Source organism: Molossus molossus, unplaced genomic scaffold (genome assembly GCF_014108415.1).
Source record: "Molossus molossus isolate mMolMol1 unplaced genomic scaffold, mMolMol1.p scaffold_m16_p_1, whole genome shotgun sequence".
NCBI classification, from domain to species: Eukaryota; Metazoa; Chordata; class Mammalia; order Chiroptera; family Molossidae; genus Molossus; species Molossus molossus.
In genome coordinates this window covers 16,913,323-16,926,188 of record NW_023425344.1, presented here as the reverse complement: position 1 = coordinate 16,926,188, position 12,866 = coordinate 16,913,323, and the positions used below count along the sequence as shown (strand labels likewise).

The window sequence follows — 12,866 nt, the reverse complement described above, 5'->3', positions numbered from 1 at the left end:
AAAATGCTCCTGTACATTTATATAGATTTTTTTATTACAAATAATAGCTAGTATACATTTTTAAAAAGTTTTCACTGTTCTGCACTTCGTCCATAACAATAGATCTTGAAGATTGCTTCATATCAGTACATAAAGTACCTCTAAATACTTAGAGGGTCTTGAGTTTCATGCTTTGGATCAATGCTTCATTGGGGAGCATGTAAACAAACGAATTAAACAACAAATCAAGTGGGGGCTAAGAATGGAAGGTGAATTTTGTCTGCTTGCTGTTATTCCCCGTGACTTAGTGTTTTGTAACTAAAATAAGAAGATAGTTTTGTTCTGATGAAGCATCATAAGTAGGAATAAAGAGACTGTTCCAGAAGTATGTTTTCCACTGACTGACAGATACCACCCACCCCGTGTGAAGGTGCAGAGGGAGCCATCTTGAAGAATTGATGACTAAACTTAGGACTTTTGAGAGGTCATTCAATTACTAGGCATTTTGCTTGAGGTTGTTGCCAAAGAGTTGGCAGTTGTCTGATTATTGCTAAAGAAGAGATGAGGTTCACTTGTCTTATAAACAGATGGCGAAGCATTAATAGAAGAGACAGATGTTAAAGTACTGTTTCATTGAACCCCACATTTAGTTCTCCAGTTCTTCCCAACAAACCATCGCCTTGCCAGTGGTGGGGTGATGGTGGTGGTGGTGAATTTACAAAGACATACTGGCCTTTCGATACCCTTCCTGCTGGGCCTAAAACTGTTCACGGCTCTTCCCCTTCCCTGGCCGGTGGTAAATAGCTTGGAAGTTCAAGATCTTAGTAGGAGTATCAGCTGTCATGGATCAGAGCAGAGATTCAGAAAAAGGTCACCTGGGTGGAGGTGGGGGCAGGTTATCTCCAGGTCTGTGTAGAGCCACAGCCCCCTCTTCAGGCCCTCAGTCAGGGACTTCTGCTCCCTGTGTTGTCCAGAGAGCAAGGCCGAGGCACAGTGGTGGCCAGTTCCTGAGTTAGCTCTGTCTTTGCAGATTCCTCTCTGATGTTGTTGTTATCAGAAATTGCTACTGAAAATCCATCCAGAAGCCTGACATTTTGAGGATTTTCCTAGACTCTTAGGTGAAATATGTTGAAATCTCCCCTATCCTACAAAAATAAAAATTCTCTCTCCAGCCGGTTTATACCTCCAGCTACTGCCCTAGCTATCTCCTTCAATTCCCTGCTAAACTACTTGCAGAGTCATCTATATTCACCATCTCAACTTTCTCATAGTCTGCTTTTGTCTCAACATTGTCACTTGGAGTCTGGATGTCATTGCCTCCACTGAAACATCTCTCTCAAGGGTCCGGCACATCTTCTAAGTGGCCTCTTCTAAACTTTGATCTAGAAGTATGACCCCTTCTAGAATAAGACAATACCATGCCATCCCACCTGGAACTCTGTTTCCCTGGCTTTGGAGGTCCCACACTGCCCTGGATCTCCTCCTCCATCTCCACGTGTGCTTCTCTGGTCCTTTCTTGCCATACACAGGAGGTGGTCTACCCCCGGTTTCTTCTGACTCCTGTGCTATTGGTGAGCAGATCCACTCCCTCAAGCTACACTCTCATCTCTGCACTCCCAGATCTTCCCTTTCTCCGTATGTCCAGATGGATGTCCTGCAGACACACTTCTCACTAGGAGGGTTGCTGCCCCGTTCCGTTGGCTTCCCTACATCCCCACTGGCTTGTTCTGGGCCACCATCGTCACTGATCTGGACAATGACCTTCTGACTGGTCTTTCTGCTTTTACTCATGTTTCTGCCAGTCCCTTCTCAACTTTACATCAAGAATATTTTTCCTAAACTTTATTATGCTGCTTTATGCTTAACACCCTTCCAGTGCCAGTGTGTACATCTTACCATTGGCAATATAGCAACAAAATCATTAAATCTGGGTCCCTACAAGCCTCTCTGCCTTCATCTTTCATTTACTCTTCCCTCCTGCTCCACAGGTCTACTGAAGGACTTTGTACTTCTGGGCCCAGGGTTTGATTCTGGCCCCTTCACTTACCAGCTGTGTCACCCTAGACACATTAGTTGACTTCCTTGGGTCCCAGTTCCCTCATCTCCAAAATTAGGATTATAAGAGCTGTCTCATTGGTTGTGGCAAGGGATTAATGGAGATAATAGCTGTGCAGTGCTTAGAGCAAAATCTGGTACAGAACATGTGACTGATAAATATCAACTGTTATTAAAACCTTCCACTGGCCCCGGGCGTGTGTGTGCACATCTGTATGTCTGTCTCCCACCAGGGTTTTAGTCCCTCAAATACAGGGACAGGGTCTACTTCTCTCCATTATCCCCTACAGCCTCAGTAATTGTTGAATTGGTCAAACTGAACTGAACGGACCCTGTACCTACTTCCACCATCTCCATCTATAAATATAGACAGCTATTAAGACTCAAATAGCCCTCTTCTCTCGCTGGGATGCATCACACCATGTTTAGTGGACCACCTGCCACAAGTCTCAGTGTCAAGCCAATCAGGAGGTCCCTCTTTGTCATTTGAAGCATCTTGGGTTATATTTGGCAAGTCAGCTGTGGTGACATGCATATTTCAATATAAACGGTTTGTAATGAGAATCTGCTCCAGACATGAAAACGCTTGTTTCACATTGCCATTGCTGGCTATTGGCTGACTGCACGCACTCCGGAGGCACGCTGAGGCTTAGGTTTGTGAGCTCTGAAGACTAAGAAGAGCTCCTGGAGGCTAACTGGGCTCAAATTAAAAAAAAAAAAAGATAAAGGAGCCTAGTAGCCATTTCTGCACAGGGGCCTCCCATGCAAACTGCACTTGCGGAGAAGCCTCTGCTCTAAACAGCCTGCCTGCACTGTGTTTCTGCCACCTGAGCCAGCGCCCATAAAGGAGTTCCTGGAGTCCTATTTCAACCAATAGGACTGAAGCTTTCTCCGTTCAATTGGAGCTGCACAGCTCTGACCAATCAGAGCAGCTCTGTTATGACCAATCAGGACAGTGTCTTTGGACTAATCAAACTGAGGATTTGGCATCCTAATTTGCATGGGGATGGACCAATCAAGGACCAGGGATGGAGTTTTATGTCTATGTACGTCAGCTCCCCTTTTCAGCAGAGACTGGAAACTGCTGTTTCCTGGCTGGAATGGAGCTACCTGGCTGAAGAGGGGCCTGGACCTGGGGCAGCCTCTCAGGCCTGCTGTCTTCCCGGCTGTGCTGTAGCGCTGTTGAACCGTCCACAGCAGTGCCGGTTTCACAGCCGTGCAGCCTTCTCATTGAGTCCTCCTTCACCACACCCCAAATTGGGGATTCCTGTTGGCTTTTGAATTGGTGCCAATGACCATGGGTTAACAGGTTCAAATCCAGACTCATCACCAGCTGAGCCCTGCATGCGATTTTGGTCAAGTTAACTAACTTCTGTGCCTCTGTTTGCTAATGGGAGGAATAGAGTATGGTGGGCAAGAGCACTGGGTGTTGGGAAAAGACAGAGCTTTGAGATGAACTCTGTCCTTGGGCAAGTTGCTTGACCTCTCTGTTCATTAGAGTCCACACGTGTAAAACAAGGGTAAAAATACAGAGAGCACTGCAGGGTTTTTGTCAGGGCTGATGAGACAGAGCAAGTCTGGCAGGTGTTCAGCATGAACCCTGATCCAGGACTGTGGAGAGATTAGTTTCGCTGTTTGTGTTAACCGTAGTGTGGTTGCTGATATTGATACTATTACTGCTACAACTTCTGCTGGGTCCAATGTACTGCCTGCAGCCCTGCATGCCTTTGTCAGGCCAAAGAAAACAGTCACTGCTGACAAACTTAGACAGGGCTTCTGAAAGTAGATTGCTGGGGACACCAGCAAGTTCATCTCACTCCGTTTCCGGGAGACATGGCTGTTATCTGGGAACATCAGAAAAATACAAGCAAATATCTCTCCACCACGCCTTCGAACGTTGCCCTGACGGCATCCTTCAGTGTCCACAGAAGAGTTGAGCTTTATCTTTGGTTTCCGGGAGGCAGCCACATATAGATGATCTGATCTTGTAAAGAAACAGGCGTCAACTTGAACACGGCTGTGATTGCATCTCAAACCCATCAGCTGGTGAAAAGGGAGCTTGGATCCAAAGGTCTGAGCAAAATATTGAAAGTGAGATTACAAAGAATGGTGTTTATTGAAGGGTCAGAGTCATGAAAGCAGAATAGACCCAACAGTTGGAGTGAAAATTGAAAGTAATTGATAAATACTATGCAGAATTTAAGACTTAAGGAAAAGTGGCAAAGATAAGCTCTAAATACCTAGATGAAGAAAATCACATATAGTAATGTCAGGGTTTTTTGTGAATTCATAGGGAATATTAATTAAGATGCTGTAAGTCAGTCAGATAAAATAAGGATAATTCAAGCCATATCCATATGTGCAGATAGATACATATTCATGTCTCTGTATGTATGTGGGTGTATGCAGCTATCTCTGGAATATCAAGAGAGCCGGGAGAACAATTCTGGTGCTCCGATTTCTCCTGTTGAAAGGAATTGAAACTTTGCTATTAAGAATATTTCCGGCCCTGGCCGGTTTGGCTCAGCGGTTGGAGCGTCGGCCCATGGTACAGAGAGACCCGGGTTCAGTTCCCGCTAAGGGCGTGTACCTCGGTTGCAGTTTGTCCCCGGCCCTGGTTGGTCGTGAGGGTGGCAGCCACTCGATGTGTCCCTTCACATCGATGTTTCCCTCTCTCTCTCTTCCTCTCTCTCCCTCCCGCTCTATCTGAACAAAAAATGGAAAAATGTCCTCAGGTAAGGATAAAAAAAAAAGAATATTTCCGTATCATTTTGGCACAGTGGTGCCAAGAAAATTCCCCAAATAATATAAAGGCCAATGGGAAGCGATTGAAGTTTTAGATGACTATCAAATCATTTCCCAAAAAGTTTAATTTTGTGTAAAGGAGGTGAAATATGTGCCTACATGTATGTCTTTCCACGCATGTAGGCAAAGGGTGACTTCCAGGTAAGCAGTGTAGTCTTTTCAAATACACATTCCAGAATTTACATGTCAGTGAGTCAGAATGGTCACCTCGGAAAGCAATACCATTATTCTAGTGATTCTGCAGTTACTGAGAGTTCTTTAGAAATTTCTGTTGTTGTTATTGTTAATTCTTTCCATTGATAATTATAAGCCATGAGAAAAGAAAAGCATTTGTTTAATCAAATACATTTTGAACATTTACCAGGCATTTTGCTGGATATCAAGCAAGAATAGGACATCAGTCTTACATAGGTTAGGTCTAAGAAGGCAGATACTATTATTTTATTGACTCAAAGCCATATTACCAAGTATATTCACCCATAGTATTTGTTTGATTTGTTTCCAAAACTCAGATCTACCTTCAAAGTGTCAAGGTGTGATACTACTAAGGGCATTCAAAATTCATAGTCTTTTTTAGCCATGAGCAATTCCTAAGTAGAAATCCTGTAAGATGTTTGGGCAGTGGGAATAATTGTTTAGTGTCTAAGAGGAACTAACTACCTTTTGCAGCAGTTCTCAACCTGTGGGTCGCGACCCCTTTGGGGATCGAATGACCCTTTCACGGGGGTCGCCTAAGACACAACAGTAGCAAAATTACAGTTATGAAGTAGCAATGAAAATAATTTTATGGTTGGGGGTCACCACAACATGAGGAACTGTATTAAAGGGCCACGGCCTTAGGAAGGTTGAGAACCACTGTTTTAGAGAGAGGAGTCACTTCAATGGCAACATTTTAGTATTTTTTTTAAAATTATTCACTTTATTTTTATATGTATTTTCAATAGCGTGTGTGTGTGTGTATTCCATTTTTAGCACATATCTTAAATCTTGAAGTATTTCTATCAGTGCACTAGTGGGTTTCCCAAGTAGCCTGCTCACAGCCTTGGGAGCTAATGAGATGCTCATTAATCTCTCTGCTGCAATTTTCTCCCCCTTTCCAGAATCCTAGGGAATCGGGTGGCTGAACTGGAGAAAAAATTAAGAACTCTGGAAGTTTCTGGTTTGTGGAGTCTTCCAGGTAAGCAGAACTTCATAAAATTTGTTTTCCTTTTTTTTAAAAAAAAAAAACAAAACAAAAAACACTCTTGTAATTTGCAAAGAAAATTCTACTTTCTCATTGTCCTTTTATTTGAAGATAATTGCTGAGAGATATACAAATGTTTTAAACTTAGAAACCATAATTTTGGAGGGAAATCAGAAAAGTACAATAAATATGCAGGTTCTCATCTACGAACTATGAAGTTTTGTGAACTTAAATTCTGAAATTGTCATTTTTGTATTTAAAAAAAACAACAACATTGTGAATATAATAAATTGCTTCATTTTTATTACCCATGGGTAGCTTATAAAGATTTGTTTAATGTAATCATTAATCCTAAAAATGAAAATAAGAAAAAACAAACATTCTAACCCAAATGCACTTGACGACCTCCTCCTCCTCTCCCCCCCCCCCTCCCACTTTAACTGTAGCTTGAAAATCAAAATGTCCTATGGGATGTTTTTCACGGTTGTACACGTTGGTGAGGAAACCTGATGTTTCACATTGATGAGCTATATTTATTCAGTTCACCTTGGTAAAATACCCCTTCATGAGACCCCGGTCTGCTATTCCCCCTTTTTCTTTACACGCTCCAAAAACTTATACTTATCCTTTCCCATCACCTCCTCTTTCCCCAGAAGCAACGTTGTGCATATATTTTTAGTTACTTAACCTTTCTTCTCAAGCTAGTCTCCTCTACCCTTGATTCGTATCCATTGCTTCCCTGTAACATATGGGAAATGAAAATTGCCACAGGGATATGAACAACAACATGTTTCTTAATGTAAATCTGAATAGCTGCCTCAGGTTGCTTGGAAGTGTGTTTCATAAAGTGGAATTTTTAGCAGCGATTCCTTGAACTTGATGTCAAAAGACCTAACAGAACTAATTAGTGGCGAGTGCCATCCTGGGGATTTGAATGATCCATTTTGCACAAGAACCTTTTGATGCGGTTAAAACCTTATCTTCTTTGAAGGCCTTTCTTTTATTGCATTGAATTTCAACACAGTCGGGCACATTTAGCGTTTATTTGTGCAGTCAGATTGCTATTTCTGTGCATGTACTAGAGAGTTTTTATTTTTTTTCCTCGTCTCCAAATGATTTAGTGAAATTTCACAATATTTTATTTCTACAACTTATGTAAAAAGCTGGAAGATGAATAACAATGAATGCTGAGAACGTTCTATTTCTGGTGATGTTTGGTCTAGGTTCCAATGGCTATTATGCAATAACAGTTGTTTCTTTCCTTCCTTTTGCTGCCTGAAGGCCTGAGCTACAATGTTTCAGTAGGATTTGGGAGTATGTTCTATTTGAAATATCTTGTTTGTGGCTAATATTAGTAGTGCATTACTACCATCCCTGCATGTAAATAAATAGAAATGCATTCTCTGTGTATCCATGCACTTCCCTGATAAGAACAGTCCATTGAAATAGAGAATTCAATTAGTACAGAGCAAATAGTAAATGGTAAAATTAGCTTTGAGGGCTGAATGGATTTTAGGGGATGACCATGTTTTTCAACTCTGGCCTCCACATAGATACAAAGTGGGAGGACAGGAAAAAGAGGGGCCACCTCCCGGTGGAATAGCATTGCCCTGGTACAGTGATGAGGGGTGCTGCAAGGAAGCATGGCCTTGTAATCTTTCTCAAAGCCCAGTGGGAATAAGGGGGGATGGGCCTCTTCTGGTGTAAGTCAGACCAGTCCCTTCTGCCTGCTCATTGTCTTATGGCTCCATTTAAGGTGCTGAATAGTGGAACAAGAAGCACTATGTTCTTTTCTTCCTCCTCCTCCTCCTCTTCCTCCTCCTCCTTCTCCCCCTCCCCTTGTTCATCCTCCTCTTTTTCTATTTTTTCCTCTTTCCTCTTCCTTCACCTCTTCTTCCTCTTCCTCTTTCTTTCCCCAAATGGGAGCCAGATCACAGTGTTTCAGCCAGCTGGAGGGAACCGAGTCTCAGTGGTTTCAGAGAGTTGCCAGCTCTCCCTTATTTATCATCACCTTGAAAGCATCAGGGCCTTCTTCACTAAATCAGCCCATCAATGTGTTGATACTTTTTTGAGCATCAATATTGTGAACTGAGTTTTGTACCAAGCATTCTAGACATGGCCCTCACCTGCTCCAGGAATCCACAGTCCCATTAGGGAAGCAAGATGGATATATATCAAGCAGTGAGGAGAAAGTGGAGCGTGGTACATAATTAAGTGCTGAGCGATAAAGACGTTAGTGTGTGAGGTGTCATCAGATGCTAGACCTGCTAGACCTGGAAGGACAGTTGAGAACAAAATGTTTCAGGCAAATACTTGGTGTATATTATCAACACCCATTCCCATGACAGTGACAGACATCGCTAATCAATCACATTGCTCTTCTTTGATGATCTCACATGTGGCCCTCAGTACAGGCTTCCACTATTGGCTTTCCAGAAAACCACCTCCTGGTCAGAGTTGACATTTTCTCCTTTTCTGATCTGGTCTGATCCCCTCACTTTAGGTAAGAAGTTGTCTTAAGCCCAGGATGTCAGGTGATACCTGAAGCCACAGCAGCTGGTGTTAGATCCCAGGTGTTCAGCGTGCATCTGTCCTAGGGAAATACCGCTCAGAGAAGAGACAATAGGGTGGATCAGACCAGCTGGGGAATGGTTCACAAAGCGAGTTAGATTGGAGAGGAAGTCAGAAGCCAGGGCGGTCTCTTCTGAGACACTAAAGAGCGGTGGTGAAGAAGCCAACCTCTCGTTACTACAAGGCCGAGTGACTGCAGGGCTCGGAGCCTGCTGTGCTTCTCCTTCGACTCTCGTCTCCCTCCCTGCTCACTCTCAGCCGACAGTATCCAGCTCTTGATGTTTGATAGCGTTAGGGCAGACTTGTGATTTGGCTGCAAAGTAGACAAGTTCGGCCAGTGTCACAGCTGGTGGAGAAATAATCTGGATAGCAAAGCATGTTTCATACTGTTTATCCCGTCCCTGAGAGGTGGAAAAGGTACGGGCCATTGCGAGGAGGCCAGAGGAAGGGTTGGTCCAGATGACCACACCCCTCAGGAAGGAATGACCTTCCACCCTCCTCGGCCCCTCCCTGGCAGCCTCATTCTGCCAGCCCCCTGCTGGCCTCTGCGTGGAGGATGGAGTTCGGGGAACTCCGGCAGGAGGTGCCCTGGATGTGCTCATGCTCTAAAAAGAAACACTAAAAGCCGGAACAAATCTGGCAAGAGCAGAGCCTGGATCTTGGAGCTTTTCATTTTCATTCTCTCTTCTCCACTTGAAGCATCAGCCCGAGGAGAAATATGTGCGTTTTGAAAGTTCTTTGTCCATTTCAGAGAAGGAGATGAGGATGTTGTGTTAGAAGGAATCAGGGGGGCTCCCAGAAGCCCAAACACCAGTTGAAAGGAAAGGCCTGGGTGACCTTCTACAGCAGCTGTGGTCTGACCCTAGTCTGGGGATCACCCTTGCCCCCTGCCTCATCCTCCAGTCCCACAAACCAAAGGGGAACCATGAGACCGCAGACCATCGGATTAGAGCGCACTGTCGTCTCTACAGATGGAATCGAGACTGAGTTAGAAACAGTGGAACTGGGATCTTCTTAAGAAAGATCTTTGAATCCTTCAAATACTTTGTGAGAGTGACCGAATCTTGGCATTTTGCCTTAAGATTAGGCAGGCATCTGGGGAGGTATTTATCTTCTCCCCGGCGCCCACCTTGATTGGACATGAATGAATGGCGGCTTCTGTTCCTCTTCTCTACTCACTTGTCACTCAGGTTCTTGGAGGGGGTTAATGTTGCTGGTACCAGCATTTTCGAGGGGCCATTATGGATGATGCCCTGTGGTTTGAGAAGGCCACAAGACTTTCCACCCTAGAGAATTCCTCGCGACAGGAAGGGCTGAGGATCTCGGCCAGCTACCAATTCTGCCCATAATTCTGATTCTTTGGCCACCAGGGTGGAGGGGACTTGAAAGGCTGGTTGGGACACGGAGGGGCAGGTGTGTCTTACTGAGTCCCTTGCAGGCTGGAGAACAGACAGCCTACCTGCCAGGAAGGACCGGTCAGGAACTGCAGTCCGTGGCCTGGGCAGCGAAACAAAGGTCCCTCCTGAGGCATCTGCTGTGGGTTCACAGTAACCCTTAGGCCCTCAAGGTGTTTCCAGATGGTGTCTTTGCAGCTCAAAAGGAGACCTGATTACACTGACTTCATCCTGAGAGTCTCTTAACAATATCCCAGTGGTTCGCTTTGGGAAACCTCCCCAGACTGTGGCCTGAAGATGTCTGCACTTTTTCCATATACGAAGAATAGCTGTGCTAGCGCAGAACTGCCGGGCCAGTTGCTGCCCGGGCTGTGTTCTTCTGGGGCGGCTCTCACATAGCAGAGAAACCGGAGGCTGTGGCTCTCAGAACACATGCCATCTGCCTGGGCAGCAGCAAGCACCCTGCCTGCAGGACGAAGATTCCCAAGAATGCATCTGCCATTTACTCGGACATTTATCAGATCTTATTAAGCACCTACCATGTGTAAACTCCCTGTTACAGTTTCGGAAAGCAAGTTAATAAGGCAGGGCCTCATGGGAAGACAGTATTATACACATAATGAGGGCTCAGCGGCAGAGTCCAGGTTCACCCAAGGAGTGGAAGTCGTCACACAAATACCGCCCTGTGAACCTGAAACTGATGAAGATCACAGAGCTTTAGAGCCTCTGAGCTGAGCCCCAGAGTCGTCTGGTGACGTGGCTTTAGAAAGGGTTGTGTGCAGAGTCGGGCAGCTAAGGTTGGAGCACAGATTTGGCACATGGCCCCTAGGGTTTGGGGATGGGCACAGTGGTTCCCACCGAGAGAGGTCCCAAGGCCTCACGGAGCAGAGTTGGGGATCCAGTCCTGCTGTTGGGCTCTCGTAACTGCTGTGGCAGCACCCCTTATGTCCACACGTTTGGTGTCTGTGGTCACGGTACTCACGGTGTTCATGTTCCGAAGCCACGCTTCCCTGCTCCTCACCTCCGTGACTGGCCGTGGCCGTCAGAATGGAGTTGCAATGGTTTTCCTTTCCACCCTCTCTGCCGCACACGTCCTCTGTCCACTCAGGGGGTTCCTGCAAATAGACCCAAGGTTCTGGCGGGTCTGGGGTTATATGCTGTAAGGGAAAGTTTAGCTATGATAATTTGAGGAACCTGATACTACCTGACTTATGACAGAGTTATTATGCAATCTTAATGACCAAATCAAATGAGCTCAAATGTAGTGTATATGACAGTGCTACGGAAGTGCCTTGTAAAGTGATCATTTTAATAGGTGACATTTATTGCCCAGTCAGTGTGGCTCAGTGGTTGAGCATCGACCCATGCAGCAGGAGGTCACCGGTTCGATTCCCGGTCAGGGCACGTGCCCAGGTTGTGGGCCCAATCCCTGTGTGGGCCATGCAGGAGGCGGCCAGTTGATCTTCTCTCTCATCGATGTTTCTCTCTCTCTCTCCTTCTCCCTTCCTCTCTCTCTAAAATAAAATCAATAAAGAAAAAATATTTTTTTAAATAGATGATATTTATTAAGTGCTGACTAAATGCTTTAAGTGCCTGACATGAATCAGTTCATCAAAACCACCCAGTGAGGCAGGTGCTATTATTTGTCCTCATTTAACAGCTGAGGGTTCTGTGGCTCAGACAGGTTAAGTGACTCGCCCGAAGTCACCCAGCTAGCCAGTGATGGAGGCCAGGACACGAGCACCGTAGGGTGGCTCCAAAGCCTGCACCCCTGACACTCTGTTGTTGTGGTTAATGTTATTGTCTCACCCTGGTCAGGGCCACTCATTTCGGCTGACATACTAGCTGCCCCGTAATGGTGGCATTTATGGGCGGCCGTGTCCTGAGCAGACTCTCAGGGCTCATAGACAACTGTTGCCTGTCCTCACACTACAGAAAGGGCCTGCTGGCCATTTCCCTGCCGTGGTGTTGCCTACAGTGCCCCGTGTACCAGCCAGTCCATTGTGTGGGGGTGAATGTAGCAGCAACTCCAATGAGGATCCAATATGTCCATTTTCCCCTTTTCTATGGCAGGCGGCAAGGACACCATAATGTTCAGCGACCCCACTGTGCAGAGGTCCAGATCCCCACTGCTGAAGTTCATGGAGCAGCCCTCGGAGAACAAAGCGAACCCCAGGGACGGTAAGCATACCTTGATTTCTTTGTCTTTGCTTGGCCTGTGCCTGGGTCAGAGGGGGGCTCCGTGGACATCGGGTCTGTCCCCTCCTCGCAGCTTCTGTGGCACTGCTGGGTCATTCCTCGCGTTTCTTCCTCTGTCCTTGCTGGGTTCATCTTGCTGGGGGCTTCCAGCAGAGAAGCACAGGCCTTGCCCTCCCCGCACGGTGGCGCAGAGGTTAGGAGTGAGGGCTCAGTCAGTTGAACGGCTGGGCTTCATAGTCCAGCCCCAAGTCATATTGGCTGTGAGACCTCGGGCTAGTAACCTCAGCCTCAGTCTCCCTGCCTCTAAGTGATGGAGAATCTTGGCGCATTGCCTGGCACATGGTACGTGGCTTGGGAATCAGTTGCATGGAGAAAACATCTCCTCCCCAGGCACACATTCTGGAGGCAGGGTGTTCTGAAGGCACATTTAGGGTGCCAGGTGAGTCAGTGGGCCTGAGGGCTTCTCTCTGCCCGTGTGACAGCCTTGTTTCTCCAACTAAACTGTGCTTCACATCGTTCTAAGTGTGGCTCATCTTCTTCCTTTATCCCCACTGTGGTTGCCAGTCTCCAGAATGGCCCCACATGACCCCCTCCTCCTGGATTCATGCCCTAGTGCGGTCCTCACCCATTGTGTCAGGGTTGATCTATGCCACTTACAGAAGTGACAGTATGTGACTCCC

General features: G+C 46.0%; 1 protein-coding gene across 2 annotated transcripts in view; it reads left to right on the top strand.

Annotated features, from left to right (window-relative positions):
• CCDC149 (coiled-coil domain containing 149) overlaps positions 1–12,866 on the top strand; it is a 95,358-nt gene that overhangs the window by 73,725 nt on the left and 8,767 nt on the right. The window contains exons 10-12 of one of the 2 annotated variants that reach the window (XM_036271817.1): positions 5,940–6,016; positions 7,304–7,336; positions 12,061–12,168. In XM_036271817.1, coding sequence (XP_036127710.1) covers positions 5,940–6,016; positions 7,304–7,336; positions 12,061–12,168 — 218 coding nt within the window. The remainder of the gene's footprint in view (positions 1–5,939; positions 6,017–7,303; positions 7,337–12,060; positions 12,169–12,866) is intronic. The other variant, XM_036271819.1, reaches the window with a different exon arrangement.